Source organism: Colias eurytheme, chromosome 29 (genome assembly GCF_061535395.1).
Source record: "Colias eurytheme isolate Ceu_HAF_F1 chromosome 29, ilColEury1 Martin Lab GWU primary, whole genome shotgun sequence".
Taxonomy (NCBI): domain Eukaryota; kingdom Metazoa; phylum Arthropoda; class Insecta; order Lepidoptera; family Pieridae; genus Colias; species Colias eurytheme.
In genome coordinates, this window is record NC_143008.1 from 1282309 (window position 1) to 1296153 (window position 13845).

At 46.1% G+C, this 13845-nt stretch overlaps 2 protein-coding genes across 2 annotated transcripts in view; both read right to left on the reverse strand.

The window, feature by feature from the left end:
• The window catches only part of LOC149896025 (serine hydrolase-like protein), a 98460-nt gene that overhangs the window by 68581 nt on the left and 16034 nt on the right, over positions 1-13845 (reverse strand). The gene's annotated exons all lie outside the window — the stretch shown is intronic.
• Positions 1-13845, reverse strand: part of LOC149896028 (uncharacterized) — a 50568-nt gene that overhangs the window by 35613 nt on the left and 1110 nt on the right. The window contains exons 3-4 of the mRNA XM_090118344.1: positions 13225-13348; positions 11787-12027 (exon numbers count right to left, since the gene is read on the reverse strand). Coding sequence (XP_089974470.1) covers positions 11894-12027; positions 13225-13348 — 258 coding nt within the window. The 3' untranslated portion in view covers positions 11787-11893. The remainder of the gene's footprint in view (positions 1-11786; positions 12028-13224; positions 13349-13845) is intronic.

Below are 13845 nucleotides of genomic sequence, written 5' to 3' on the forward strand. Positions count from 1 at the left end.
GTTAGCAACATAAAATCGTGCATTGCGTGCCGCGTAACGTGTAAGCAACATAAAATCGTACCTTGCGTGCCACCGAACGTGTTAGCAACATAAAATCGTACATTGCGTGCCGCGTAACGTGTTAGCAACATAAAATCGTACCTTGCGTGCCGCCGAACGTGTAAGCAACATAAAATTGTACATTGCGTGCCACGTAACGTGTTAGCAACATAAAATCGTACCTTGCGTGCCGCGTAACGTGTTAGCAATATAAAATCGTACCTTGCGTGCCGCCGAATGTGTTAGCAACATAAAATCGTACATTGCGTGCCGCGTAACGTGTTAGCAACATAAAATCGTACCTTGCGTGCCACCGAACGTGTTAGCAACATAAAATCGTACCTTGCGTGCCGCCGAACGTGGAAAGCTTTGGTCTGGTGATCATGACGCACAACGCTGAGGTATACGGTTTGCGATGCCGGACACTCAATCATATGAAAAACGTCGACAATGTTCTCTTGTTCCGTCGCAGTATGCGTCCGCGGCGAAGGGCAAGCGCGGTGAGTGGGGAGGTGTACTCCCGCACAGCGCGGCGTCATTCTCGATTGAACACTGCGGTGTGCGGGTATGCGTCACGGCATATATGAATGCGACAATATGAATTTTTTCGAAGATAATTTAATAGAATTAGTTCGCAGCTATCCTTCTTTATATAAAAATAAAGACAAAAAACATAAAAGTTTGATAATTACAGCAAAATTGTTCATGTTCACGTCTACCTTGGTAGCTGCGGCAAAATCAACTGACCACCTCTCCGCAGGGACGGTAAATGCTGCGTCGTGACGCTGCGTTGGGGCGCATACCTCAGCGGTGTGCGTCATGATCACCAGACCAAAGCTTTAGCAACATGAAATCGTACCTTGCGTGCCGCCAAACGTGTTAGCAACATAAAATCGTACCTTGCGTGCCGCGTAACATGTTAGCAACATAAAATCGTACCTTGCGTGCCGCCGAATGTGTTAGCAACATAAAATCGTACATTGCGTGCCGCGTAACGTGTTAGCAACATAAAATCGTACCTTGCGTGCCGCCGAACGTGTTAGCAACATAAAATCGTACCTTGCGTGCCGCCGAATGTGTTAGCAACATAAAATCGTACATTGCGTGCCGAGTAACGTGTAAGCATCATAAAATCGTACCTTGCGTGCCGCCGAATGTGTTAGCAACATAAAATCGTACCTTGCGTGCCGCCGAACGTGTTAGCAACATAAAATCGTACCTTGCGTGCCGCCGAACGTGTTAGCAACATAAAATCGTACCTTGCGTGCCGCGTAACGTGTTAGCAACATAAAATCGTACCTTGCGTGCCGCCGAACGTGTTAGCAACATAAAATCGTACCTTGCGTGCCGCGTAACGTGTTAGCAATATAAAATCGTACCTTGCGTGCCGCCGAATGTGTTAGCAACATAAAATCGTACATTGCGTGCCGCGTAACGTGTTAGCAACATAAAATCGTACCTTGCGTGCCACCGAACGTGTTAGCAACATAAAATCGTACCTTGCGTGCCGCCGAACGTGTAAGCAACATAAAATCGTACATTGCATGCCGCGTAACGTGTTAGCAACATAAAATCGTACCTTGCGTGCCGCCGAACGTGTTAGCAACATAAAATCGTACCTTGCGTGCCGCCGAACGTGTAAGCAACATAAAATCGTACCTTGCGTGCCACCGAACGTGTTAGCAACATAAAATCGTGCATTGCGTGCCGCGTAACGTGTAAGCAACATAAAATCGTACCTTGCGTGCCGCCGAACGTGTAAGCAACATAAAATCGTACCTTGCGTGCCACCGAACGTGTTAGCAACATAAAATCGTACCTTGCGTGCCGCGTAACGTGTTAGCAACATAAAATCGTACCTTGCGTGCCGCGTAACGTGTAAGCAACATAAAATCCTACCTTGCGTGCCGCCGAATGTGTAAGCAACATAAAATCGTACATTGCGTGCCGCGTAACGTGTTAGCAACATAAAATCGTACCTTGCGTGCCACCGAACGTGTTAGCAACATAAAATCGTACCTTGCGTGCCGCGTAACGTGTTAGCAACATAAAATCGTACCTTGCGTGCCGCCGAACGTGTAAGCAACATAAAATCGTACCTTGCGTGCCGCGTAACGTGTTAGCAACATAAAATCGTACCTTGCGTGCCGCCAAATGTGTTAGCAACATAAAATCGTACATTGCGTGCCGCGTAACGTGTAAGCAACATAAAATCGTACCTTGCGTGCCGCCGAACGTGTTAGCAACATAAAATCGTGCATTGCGTGCCGCGTAACGTGTTAGCAACATAAAATCGTACCTTGCGTGCCGCCGAATGTGTTAGCAACATAAAATCGTACCTTGCGTGCCGCCGAACGTGTTAGCAACATAAAATCGTACCTTGCGTGCCGCCGAATGTGTTAGCAACATAAAATCGTACATTGCGCGCCGCGTAACGTGTTAGCAACATAAAATCGTACCTTGCGTGCCGCCGAACGTGTTAGCAACATTAAATCGTACCTTGCGTGCCGCCGAACGTGTTAGCAACATTAAATCGTACCTTGCGTGCCGCCGAACGTGTTAGCAACATAAAATCGTACCTTGCGTGCCGCCGAACGTGTTAGCAACATAAAATCGTACCTTGCGTGCCGCCGAACGTGTTAGCAACATAAAATCGTGCATTGCGTGCCGCGTAACGTGTTAGCAACATAAAATCGTACCTTGCGTGCCGCCGAATGTGTTAGCAACATAAAATCGTACCTTGCGTGCCGCCGAACGTGTTAGCAACATAAAATCGTACCTTGCGTGCCGCCGAATGTGTTAGCAACATAAAATCGTACATTGCGCGCCGCGTAACGTGTTAGCAACATAAAATCGTACCTTGCGTGCCGCCGAACGTGTTAGCAACATTAAATCGTACCTTGCGTGCCGCCAAACGTGTTAGCAACATAAAATCGTACCTTGCGTGCCGCGTAACATGTTAGCAACATAAAATCGTACCTTGCGTGCCGCCGAATGTGTTAGCAACATAAAATCGTACATTGCGTGCCGCGTAACGTGTTAGCAACATAAAATCGTACCTTGCGTGCCGCCGAACGTGTTAGCAACATAAAATCGTACCTTGCGTGCCGCCGAATGTGTTAGCAACATAAAATCGAACATTGCGTGCCGAGTAACGTGTAAGCAACATAAAATCGTACCTTGCGTGCCGCCGAATGTGTTAGCAACATAAAATCGTACCTTGCGTGCCGCCGAACGTGTTAGCAACATAAAATCGTACCTTGCGTGCCGCCGAACGTGTTAGCAACATAAAATCGTACCTTGCGTGCCGCGTAACGTGTTAGCAACATAAAATCGTACCTTGCGTGCCGCCGAACGTGTTAGCAACATAAAATCGTACCTTGCGTGCCGCGTAACGTGTTAGCAATATAAAATCGTACCTTGCGTGCCGCCGAATGTGTTAGCAACATAAAATCGTACATTGCGTGCCGCGTAACGTGTTAGCAACATAAAATCGTACCTTGCGTGCCACCGAACGTGTTAGCAACATAAAATCGTACCTTGCGTGCCGCCGAACGTGTAAGCAACATAAAATCGTACATTGCATGCCGCGTAACGTGTTAGCAACATAAAATCGTACCTTGCGTGCCGCCGAACGTGTTAGCAACATAAAATCGTACCTTGCGTGCCGCCGAACGTGTAAGCAACATAAAATCGTACCTTGCGTGCCACCGAACGTGTTAGCAACATAAAATCGTGCATTGCGTGCCGCGTAACGTGTAAGCAACATAAAATCGTACCTTGCGTGCCACCGAACGTGTTAGCAACATAAAATCGTACATTGCGTGCCGCGTAACGTGTTAGCAACATAAAATCGTACCTTGCGTGCCGCCGAACGTGTAAGCAACATAAAATTGTACATTGCGTGCCACGTAACGTGTTAGCAACATAAAATCGTACCTTGCGTGCCGTCAAACGTGTTAGCAACATAAAATCGTACATTGCGTGCCACGTAACGTGTTAGCAACATAAAATCGTACCTTGCGTGCCACCGAACGTGTTAGCAACATAAAATCGTGCATTGCGTGCCGCGTAACGTGTAAGCAACATAAAATCGTACCTTGCGTGCCACCGAACGTGTTAGCAACATAAAATCGTACATTGCGTGCCGCGTAACGTGTTAGCAACATAAAATCGTACCTTGCGTGCCGCCGAACGTGTAAGCAACATAAAATCGTACCCTGCGCGCCGCCGAACGTGTTAGCAAAATAAAATCGTACCTTGCGTGCCGCGTAACGTGTAAGCAACATAAAATCCTACCTTGCGTGCCGCCGAATGTGTAAGCAACATAAAATCGTACATTGCGTGTCGCGTAACGTGTTAGCAACATAAAATCGTACCTTGCGTGCCGCCGAACGTGTTAGCAACATAAAATCGTACCTTGCGTGCCGCCGAACGTGTTAGCAACATAAAATCGTACCTTGCGTGCCGCGTAACGTGTTAGCAACATAAAATCGTACATTGCGTGTCGCGTAACGTGTTAGCAACATAAAATCGTACCTTGCGTGCCGCCGAACGTGTTAGCAACATAAAATCGTACCTTGCGTGCCACCGAACGTGTTAGCAACATAAAATCGTACATTGCGTGCCGCGTAACGTGTTAGCAACATAAAATCGTACCTTGCGTGCCGCCGAACGTGTTAGCAACATAAAATCGTACATTGCGTGCCGCGTAACGTGTTAGCAACATAAAATCGTACCTTGCGTGCCGCCGAACGTTTTAGCAACATAAAATCGTACCTTGCGTGCCGCCGAACGTGTTAGCAACATAAAATCGTACCTTGCGTGCCGCCGAATGTGTTAGCAACATTAAATCGTACCTTGCGTGCCGCCGAACGTGTTAGCAACATAAAATCGTACCTTGCGTGCCGCCGAATGTGTTAGCAACATAAAATCGTACATTGCGCGCCGCGTAACGTGTTAGCAACATAAAATCGTACCTTGCGTGCCGCCGAACGTGTTAGCAACATTAAATCGTACCTTGCGTGCCGCCGAACGTGTTAGCAACATTAAATCGTACCTTGCGTGCCGCCGAACGTGTTAGCAACATAAAATCGTACCTTGCGTGCCGCCGAACGTGTTAGCAACATAAAATCGTACCTTGCGTGCCGCCGAACGTGTTAGCAACATAAAATCGTGCATTGCGTGCCGCGTAACGTGTTAGCAACATAAAATCGTACCTTGCGTGCCGCCGAATGTGTTAGCAACATAAAATCGTACCTTGCGTGCCGCCGAACGTGTTAGCAACATAAAATCGTACCTTGCGTGCCGCCGAATGTGTTAGCAACATAAAATCGTACATTGCGCGCCGCGTAACGTGTTAGCAACATAAAATCGTACCTTGCGTGCCGCCGAACGTGTTAGCAACATTAAATCGTACCTTGCGTGCCGCCAAACGTGTTAGCAACATAAAATCGTACCTTGCGTGCCGCGTAACATGTTAGCAACATAAAATCGTACCTTGCGTGCCGCCGAATGTGTTAGCAACATAAAATCGTACATTGCGTGCCGCGTAACGTGTTAGCAACATAAAATCGTACCTTGCGTGCCGCCGAACGTGTTAGCAACATAAAATCGTACCTTGCGTGCCGCCGAATGTGTTAGCAACATAAAATCGTACATTGCGTGCCGAGTAACGTGTAAGCAACATAAAATCGTACCTTGCGTGCCGCCGAATGTGTTAGCAACATAAAATCGTACCTTGCGTGCCGCCGAACGTGTTAGCAACATAAAATCGTACCTTGCGTGCCGCCGAACGTGTTAGCAACATAAAATCGTACCTTGCGTGCCGCGTAACGTGTTAGCAACATAAAATCGTACCTTGCGTGCCGCCGAACGTGTTAGCAACATAAAATCGTACCTTGCGTGCCGCGTAACGTGTTAGCAATATAAAATCGTACCTTGCGTGCCGCCGAATGTGTTAGCAACATAAAATCGTACATTGCGTGCCGCGTAACGTGTTAGCAACATAAAATCGTACCTTGCGTGCCACCGAACGTGTTAGCAACATAAAATCGTACCTTGCGTGCCGCCGAACGTGTAAGCAACATAAAATCGTACATTGCATGCCGCGTAACGTGTTAGCAACATAAAATCGTACCTTGCGTGCCGCCGAACGTGTTAGCAACATAAAATCGTACCTTTCGTGCCGCCGAACGTGTAAGCAACATAAAATCGTACCTTGCGTGCCACCGAACGTGTTAGCAACATAAAATCGTGCATTGCGTGCCGCGTAACGTGTAAGCAACATAAAATCGTACCTTGCGTGCCACCGAACGTGTTAGCAACATAAAATCGTACATTGCGTGCCGCGTAACGTGTTAGCAACATAAAATCGTACCTTGCGTGCCGCCGAACGTGTAAGCAACATAAAATTGTACATTGCGTGCCACGTAACGTGTTAGCAACATAAAATCGTACCTTGCGTGCCGTCAAACGTGTTAGCAACATAAAATCGTACATTGCGTGCCACGTAACGTGTTAGCAACATAAAATCGTACCTTGCGTGCCACCGAACGTGTTAGCAACATAAAATCGTGCATTGCGTGCCGCGTAACGTGTAAGCAACATAAAATCGTACCTTGCGTGCCACCGAACGTGTTAGCAACATAAAATCGTACATTGCGTGCCGCGTAACGTGTTAGCAACATAAAATCGTACCTTGCGTGCCGCCGAACGTGTTAGCAACATAAAATCGTACCCTGCGCGCCGCCGAACGTGTTAGCAAAATAAAATCGTACCTTGCGTGCCGCGTAACGTGTAAGCAACATAAAATCCTACCTTGCGTGCCGCCGAATGTGTAAGCAACATAAAATCGTACATTGCGTGCCGCGTAACGTGTTAGCAACATAAAATCGTACCTTGCGTGCCGCCGAACGTGTTAGCAACATAAAATCGTACATTGCGTGTCGCGTAACGTGTTAGCAACATAAAATCGTACCTTGCGTGCCGCCGAACGTGTTAGCAACATAAAATCGTACCTTGCGTGCCGCCGAACGTGTTAGCAACATAAAATCGTACCTTGCGTGCCGCGTAACGTGTTAGCAACATAAAATCGTACATTGCGTGTCGCGTAACGTGTTAGCAACATAAAATCGTACCTTGCGTGCCGCCGAACGTGTTAGCAACATAAAATCGTACCTTGCGTGCCACCGAACGTGTTAGCAACATAAAATCGTACATTGCGTGCCGCGTAACGTGTTAGCAACATAAAATCGTACCTTGCGTGCCGCCGAACGTGTTAGCAACATAAAATCGTACATTGCGTGCCGCGTAACGTGTTAGCAACATAAAATCGTACCTTGCGTGCCGCCGAACGTTTTAGCAACATAAAATCGTACCTTGCGTGCCGCCGAACGTGTTAGCAACATAAAATCGTACCTTGCGTGCCGCCGAATGTGTTAGCAACATAAAATCGTACATTGCGTGCCGCGTAACGTGTTAGCAACATAAAATCGTACCTTGCGTGCCGCCGAACGTGTTAGCAACATTAAATCGTACCTTGCGTGCCGCCGAACGTGTTAGCAACATAAAATCGTACCTTGCGTGCCGCCGAATGTGTTAGCAACATAAAATTGTACATTGCGTGCCGCGTAACGTGTTAGCAACATAAAATCGTACCTTGCGTGCCGCCGAATGTGTTAGCAACATAAAATCGTACCTTGCGTGCCGCCGAACGTGTTAGCAACATAAAATCGTACCTTGCGTGCCGCCGAATGTGTTAGCAACATAAAATCGTACATTGCGCGCCGCGTAACGTGTTAGCAACATAAAATCGTACCTTGCGTGCCGCCGAACGTGTTAGCAACATTAAATCGTACCTTGCGTGCCGCCAAACGTGTTAGCAACATAAAATCGTACCTTGCGTGCCGCGTAACATGTTAGCAACATAAAATCGTACCTTGCGGGCCGCCGAATGTGTTAGCAACATAAAATCGTACATTGCGTGCCGCGTAACGTGTTAGCAACATAAAATCGTACCTTGCGTGCCGCCGAACGTGTTAGCAACATAAAATCGTACCTTGCGTGCCGCCGAATGTGTTAGCAACATAAAATCGTACATTGCGTGCCGAGTAACGTGTAAGCAACATAAAATCGTACCTTGCGTGCCGCCGAATGTGTTAGCAACATAAAATCGTACCTTGCGTGCCGCCGAACGTGTTAGCAACATAAAATCGTACCTTGCGTGCCGCCGAACGTGTTAGCAACATAAAATCGTACCTTGCGTGCCGCGTAACGTGTTAGCAACATAAAATCGTACCTTGCGTGCCGCCGAACGTGTTAGCAACATAAAATCGTACCTTGCGTGCCGCGTAACGTGTTAGCAATATAAAATCGTACCTTGCGTGCCGCCGAATGTGTTAGCAACATAAAATCGTACATTGCGTGCCGCGTAACGTGTTAGCAACATAAAATCGTACCTTGCGTGCCACCGAACGTGTTAGCAACATAAAATCGTACCTTGCGTGCCGCCGAACGTGTAAGCAACATAAAATCGTACATTGCATGCCGCGTAACGTGTTAGCAACATAAAATCGTACCTTGCGTGCCGCCGAACGTGTTAGCAACATAAAATCGTACCTTGCGTGCTGCCGAACGTGTAAGCAACATAAAATCGTACCTTGCGTGCCACCGAACGTGTTAGCAACATAAAATCGTGCATTGCGTGCCGCGTAACGTGTAAGCAACATAAAATCGTACCTTGCGTGCCACCGAACGTGTTAGCAACATAAAATCGTACATTGCGTGCCGCGTAACGTGTTAGCAACATAAAATCGTACCTTGCGTGCCGCCGAACGTGTAAGCAACATAAAATTGTACATTGCGTGCCACGTAACGTGTTAGCAACATAAAATCGTACCTTGCGTGCCGTCGAACGTGTTAGCAACATAAAATCGTACATTGCGTGCCACGTAACGTGTTAGCAACATAAAATCGTACCTTGCGTGCCACCGAACGTGTTAGCAACATAAAATCGTGCATTGCGTGCCGCGTAACGTGTAAGCAACATTAAATCGTACCTTGCGTGCCACCGAACGTGTTAGCAACATAAAATCGTACATTGCGTGCCGCGTAACGTGTTAGCAACATAAAATCGTACCTTGCGTGCCGCCGAACGTGTTAGCAACATAAAATCGTACCCTGCGCGCCGCCGAACGTGTTAGCAAAATAAAATCGTACCTTGCGTGCCGCGTCACGTGTAAGCAACATAAAATCCTACCTTGCGTGCCGCCGAATGTGTAAGCAACATAAAATCGTACATTGCGTGCCGCGTAACGTGTTAGCAACATAAAATCGTACCTTGCGTGCCGCCGAACGTGTTAGCAACATAAAATCGTACATTGCGTGTCGCGTAACGTGTTAGCAACATAAAATCGTACCTTGCGTGCCGCCGAACGTGTTAGCAACATAAAATCGTACCTTGCGTGCCGCCGAACGTGTTAGCAACATAAAATCGTACCTTGCGTGCCGCGTAACGTGTTAGCAACATAAAATCGTACATTGCGTGTCGCGTAACGTGTTAGCAACATAAAATCGTACCTTGCGTGCCGCCGAACGTGTTAGCAACATAAAATCGTACCTTGCGTGCCACCGAACGTGTTAGCAACATAAAATCGTACATTGCGTGCCGCGTAACGTGTTAGCAACATAAAATCGTACCTTGCGTGCCGCCGAACGTGTTAGCAACATAAAATCGTACATTGCGTGCCGCGCAACGTGTTAGCAACATAAAATCGTACCTTGCGTGCCGCCGAACGTTTTAGCAACATAAAATCGTACCTTGCGTGCCGCCGAACGTGTTAGCAACATAAAATCGTACCTTGCGTGCCGCCGAATGTGTTAGCAACATAAAATCGTACATTGCGTGCCGCGTAACGTGTTAGCAACATAAAATCGTACCTTGCGTGCCGCCGAACGTGTTAGCAACATAAAATCGTACCTTGCGTGCCGCCGAACGTGTTAGCAACATTAAATCGTACCTTGCGTGCCACCGAACGTGTTAGCAACATAAAATCGTACCTTGCGTGCCGCCGAATGTGTTAGCAACATAAAATCGTACATTGCGTGCCGCGTAACGTGTTAGCAACATAAAATCGTACCTTGCGTGCCGCCGAACGTGTTAGCAACTTAAAATCGTACCCTGCGTGCCGCCGAACGTGTTAGCAACATAAAATCGTGCATTGCGTGCCGCCGAACGTGTTAGCAACATAAAATCGTACCTTGCGTGCCGCCGAATGTGTTAGCAACATAAAATCGTACATTGCGTGCCGCGTAACGTGTTAGCAACATAAAATCGTACCTTGCGTGCCGCCGAACGTGTTAGCAACATAAAATCGTACATTGCGTGTCGCGTAACGTGTTAGCAACATAAAATCGTACCTTGCGTGCCGCCGAACGTGTTAGCAACATAAAATCGTACCTTGCGTGCCGCCGAACGTGTTAGCAACATAAAATCGTACCTTGCGTGCCGCGTAACGTGTTAGCAACATAAAATCGTACCTTGCGTGCCGCCGAATGTGTTAGCAACATAAAATCGTACAGTGCGTGCCGCGTAACGTGTTAGCAACATAAAATCGTACATTGCGTGCCGCGTTACGTGTTAGCAACATAAAATCGTACCTTGCGTGCCGCCGAACGTGTTAGCAACATAAAATCGTACCTTGCGTGCCGCCGAACGTGTTAGCAACATAAAATCGTACCCTGCGTGCCGCCGAACGTGTTAGCAACATAAAATCGTACATTGCGTGCCGAGTAACGTGTTAGCAACATAAAATCGTACCTTGCGTGCCGCCGAACGTGTTAGCAACATAAAATCGTACCCTGCGTGCCGCCGAACGTGTTAGCAACATAAAATCGTACATTGCGTGCCGAGTAACGTGTTAGCAACATAAAATCGTACCTTGCGTGCCGCCGAACGTGTTAGCAACATAAAACCGTACCCTGCGTGCCGCCGAACGTGTTAGCAACATAAAACCGTACCCTGCGTGCCGCCGAACGTGTTAGCAACATAAAATCGTACATTGCGTGCCGAGTAACGTGTTAGCAACATAAAATCGTACCTTGCGTGCCGCCGAACGTGTTAGCAACATAAAATCGTACCCTGCGTGCCGCCGAACGTGTTAGCAACATAAAATCGTACATTGCGTGCCGAGTAACGTGTTAGCAACATAAAATCGTACCTTGCGTGCCGCCGAACGTGTTAGCAACATAAAACCGTACCCTGCGTGCCGCCGAACGTGTTAGCAACATAAAACCGTACCCTGCGTGCCGCCGAACGTGTTAGCAACATAAAATCGTACATTGCGTGCCGAGTAACGTGTTAGCAACATAAAACCGTACCCTGCGTGCCGCCGAACGTGTTAGCAACATAAAACCGTACCCTGCGTGCCGCCGAACGTGTTAGCAACATAAAATCGTACATTGCGTGCCGAGTAACGTGTTAGCAACATAAAATCGTACCTTGCGTGCCGCCGAACGTGTTAGCAACATAAAACCGTACCCTGCGTGCCGCCGAACGTGTTAGCAACATAAAATCGTGCATTGCGTGCCGCCGCACGTGCCAGCAACGCGTACGCATGCGCAGCGTGCAGGCCGTCGCAACAGTGACGTATAATTCTAGCATAAACTCACATAACCACGCAAGTAGGTGCAGTTAACACATTTTGGTCACCATTTTTACACTCCCATATAGCTCCATAGAGCCTCACCTCGGGTGTGCACGCCAGCAGGTCCAAGTACGCCTGGGCAGCGTGGAGCCCGTCGTGCGGGGGTCGCAGTGCTGCGAGACAGCGTCGCAGTGCTGCGAGACAGCGTCTCAGCGCTGCGAGTCTCGCATCAGCACCACCCGCGAGCTGCGCACCACACGCTGTTTGCTGTGGCCCCGCGCTCTGATTGCCAGCGCCATACTACCGCGGCGGACATCTTCTCGCTGATGCCGTTCATTATGTACTGTAACACGAGCGAGAGTGTTGTGTTGGATAACATAAAAAGTATTCATTCTACACGTAATAATTGTTTAATACAGTTTACATAGACCGTTCATTAAAATTTCATGTAAAATTTTAATTAAGTAAAAACAATAGTATGTTTTTGGCTACAGACTTATAATTACGGCAACATCAACAAAAAGAATAAATAAGATACTTAGTTACCGACATAACCATCCCCATGGGTGTGAAAAGCGAATGTAAATGTTATAGTAGTCATTTTAATAGGCAACATACGACAGTTCAACAAAATTCAACAACGTAACCTAGTAACGACGGCATAGAATAATAATATGTTATTTCGTTTTGTTAGAACTGTACATTTGTTTAACTTTTTTCAATAACAATTAAATATTTATAATAATAATGACCGATAACCATTCCAAACATAATAAACAATTACAGATTCAAAGAACTGCCGTCGCTACAATGATGTGTCAATTAACCTTTTACTTTTTAAATAAAAGAGACGTTTCTCGTCACTCGACACGTTTCGAAATTAATAAATGCGTTGTGTTTATAATAAAACAGAATTTTATTTATTATTATTATATCTATAAAGTACACCTGAATAAACGCATTTTTTTAAATTATGTAGATACTTGTTTCATTTTGCTCCTTGAATTTACGAAAGAAAATAATATATTACTTGGACAGGGATTTGCTGATGAATTTTACAATTGCCATATGTTTCAAGTCCGTATCGATTAATTCACTTTATTCGATGTTTTAGCAGGTTACCTCTCTACGAAGATAAAATCGATAGAAGTCAAATGTTGCCTATTAAATTGGCTCCACAATAACGTATGGGCGAGTGTAAATGCCATTGTATTGTTATGAGTGAATATAAATTGTATCTGTGAGTTTATTAATGTGTGTGTGTGTGTGTGGATTGGATTTGTGTATGTGTGTTAATGAAAGTTTGGTATATGCAAACTGTGTGTGTCTGTGTATATTGGAGTTTGGTGGTTCCAGGTAGCAGAAGCACTCTATGCGTTGTGTATGTATATGTGTGTGTAAAACTCAAACTGTGAGTGGTGTGTATGAAATTTTATTGTACTCACGTGTGTGTGCGTGTGTGTATGTATGAATTTGAAAGTATGAAAGTTTGGTGTTTGGTGCATGTGAATGTTTGTGTGTGTGTTGTGTATTATCTCACAGCAAGACGTTGCGGCTCCAATCTCGCTAAATTCTGACTGCAGACTGGCAGCTAGTCGCGCTGTACCACCCGCTTCACCTTCGCCGCAATTCTGGCCCAAGTATTGGAAGCATTCGATGCGCATCTGTAATGTTTTTTTGGAAGATTAATTTCTCTTTTTTTTTAAGCATGTATAACTTAAAGAAATTTGCGGAAATCCTTTGTTGTCCTCAGTACAACTCAATTGAAGTGAAACTTAGGCGCGTTGAGAGTAAAGTATCAAAGTCATGTCATGGCAATACCGTTACGACATGGAATAAGGCTCGGCAAACACTTCTTTTTTAAATCGTAATCAACAAATTCATAACGCGTATTGACATGATCAACACAGGTGACAATTGACATTTTAATGTAGAAACATAATTCAAATATTGATTAAGTTAACGATTCTCTTTTATCCATATTTAATTGGTAATTAAAACTTTACTTGGTAAACTTCTAATAATAATTTAATTTTAATTACAAACCAAACAAATTGTATTGATGGGGAGAACTAAATAACAAAAAATCTGACCTCTAGATGCAAGAATAGCAAGCACTTAAAACTAATCAGTTAATTGCAGAGTGTTAGCGCTTTATCCA